Source organism: Ornithodoros turicata, unplaced genomic scaffold (genome assembly GCF_037126465.1).
Source record: "Ornithodoros turicata isolate Travis unplaced genomic scaffold, ASM3712646v1 ctg00000887.1, whole genome shotgun sequence".
In the NCBI taxonomy this organism is placed as follows: Eukaryota; Metazoa; Arthropoda; class Arachnida; order Ixodida; family Argasidae; genus Ornithodoros; species Ornithodoros turicata.
The window spans coordinates 780,848-782,747 of record NW_026999411.1 but is presented as its reverse complement, the minus strand read 5'-3'; the positions used below and the strand labels follow the sequence as shown (position 1 = coordinate 782,747).

General features: G+C 52.4%; 1 protein-coding gene across 1 annotated transcript; it reads right to left on the bottom strand.

Moving 5' to 3' along the window:
- Positions 1-603: 603 nt before the first annotated feature.
- LOC135375554 (uncharacterized) lies at positions 604-1,230 on the bottom strand. Its single transcript, XM_064608231.1, has one exon. It carries the CDS (start codon positions 1,228-1,230, stop codon positions 604-606), a length of 627 nt encoding a protein of 208 aa, XP_064464301.1.
- Positions 1,231-1,900: the final 670 nt, after the last annotated feature.

Here is a 1,900-nt window from a genome sequence, read left to right as displayed (position 1 = left end):
AAATTCAACAAACCCTAGAATTGTCGGAGCTGACGGATTGTTTGCGGCCGAGGGAAGTCACGGATCGCTTGTACTTGTACTTGTAGGTCGAATACCATGTTGGTTGATGTGATGGCCGAGGAATTTAGCTTCCGGCTGCCCAAAGCGGCATTTCTTCACGTTTATGACATGGCCATGATCTTGCAGGCGTGTGAAAACTTGCCGAAGGTACGCAATGTGCTCTTCCAGCGAGGCGCTTGCAATGAGAAGATCGTCCAAGTAGGCGGAAACGGATGGTAAACCGCGCAAGACGTCGTTGATGAAGCGTTGGAAGCTCTGCGCGGCGTTGCGTAAGCCAAAGGGCATCTTGACGAACTCGAAGAGCCCAAAGGGCATGCTGACAGCCGTCTTCGGGATGTCGGGAGGGTGCAGCGGTATCTGATGGTAAGCCTTAACGAGATCGAGAGTCGTGAAAACAGTGCATCCAGCAAGGTCAGCGGTGAAGTCGTGTATATGGGGCAGAGGGTACTTGTCGGGAACGGTCCTGGTGTTAAGAGCCCGATAATCGCCGCACGGCCTCCAGTCGTCGGGGTGGGACTTGGGAACCATATGCAATGACGACGCTCAGCTACTGGAGGACGGGCGGATTATGCCAAGTTCGAGCATATGCTCAAATACCCGTTTAGTAATGGTGAGGCGGTCGCCATGCAGCCGACGGTAACGGGAAGACACAGGGGGATCAGTTGTGACGATGTGTTGCGTAACGCTGTGTTTGACGGGAGCCTTGAGGTTGCAGGGCTTGGTTATGTCAGGAAATTCGACTAGGATGGCGTCATACGGTGAAGTGGGACGCAGGGCACGGATGCCAAGCGGGGAGTGGGAGGAGCATGTGCCCTTCACCCGTAGAGACGTAGTACTGTTGAGAAGTCGCCGGTGGCGGACGTCCACAGACAGACTAAAGAAGGCCAAGAAGTCCGCGCCAAGAATAGGCTGCGAAACATCAGCGAGGACGAAAACCCAACGAAATGATGTTCTTAAGCCCAGGTCAAGCGTGAGGGAACGTAGTCCGTAAGTTTTGATCATGGTCCCATTGGCGGCTTGGAGGTTAGAGCAAGAGTGAGCACGGCGACGGTCAGCAGCAGAAGCCGTGATAACACTGATCTCCGCGGCAGTGTCGACAAGGAAGCGGTATCCTGCAATGCAATCGCCTGAGAGACGCCTGGAAACAGGGCCAGGACCACTTGCCGCCATCAGGGGTCGGCCCGTTGGTTTTCCTGTCACGCACAGGGCGGGATACAGTGCTGGGCACGATGGCGAAAGCGGTGGTGGTACCAGCAGAGACGAGCCCCCGTCTAGGTGGCACCGGGAGGTGTTGGGGCAGCAGGCGAAGGGGTGCGGCACAATGAGGATCTCGAAGCAGAACGGCGAGGACGCCTTGGGCGATGGGAAGTACACTCTTAAAAAAAGGTAGCCAGGGTTACTAACTAAACACTAACCAGTTACTTGTCACACACGGCACTAACTTCTTAGTAACTGGAAGTATGTCGGAAAGGGAAACAAAAAAGGAGAAACACTGTCAAGGAGCCCCCGAAGAGGGAATCACACACGTAACATGAAAAACGGTTAGGAGCAACTACGATTGATTTTGAACAAGAACTTTCGTGCAAGAGTCTGCACTTCTTCAGGTGAAGATGTCTTTACTAGCTCCATGCGGCCCCTTTCGTTAACCAGTGGTCTTTGTACCATGTAAATAAAGAACCATTACACAGTAAGTGAAAAAGGACAATTTTTATTTGATATTCTCAGTTGAATTACAAAATCATGGGCCTTGCTCAATTGAAGAAATTGCCCGCAGGACAAGAGGCACCAGTGGTCTAGACCACTTTAAGTCACAGAAATGCTCAAGAAGCGAAAAAAAGTT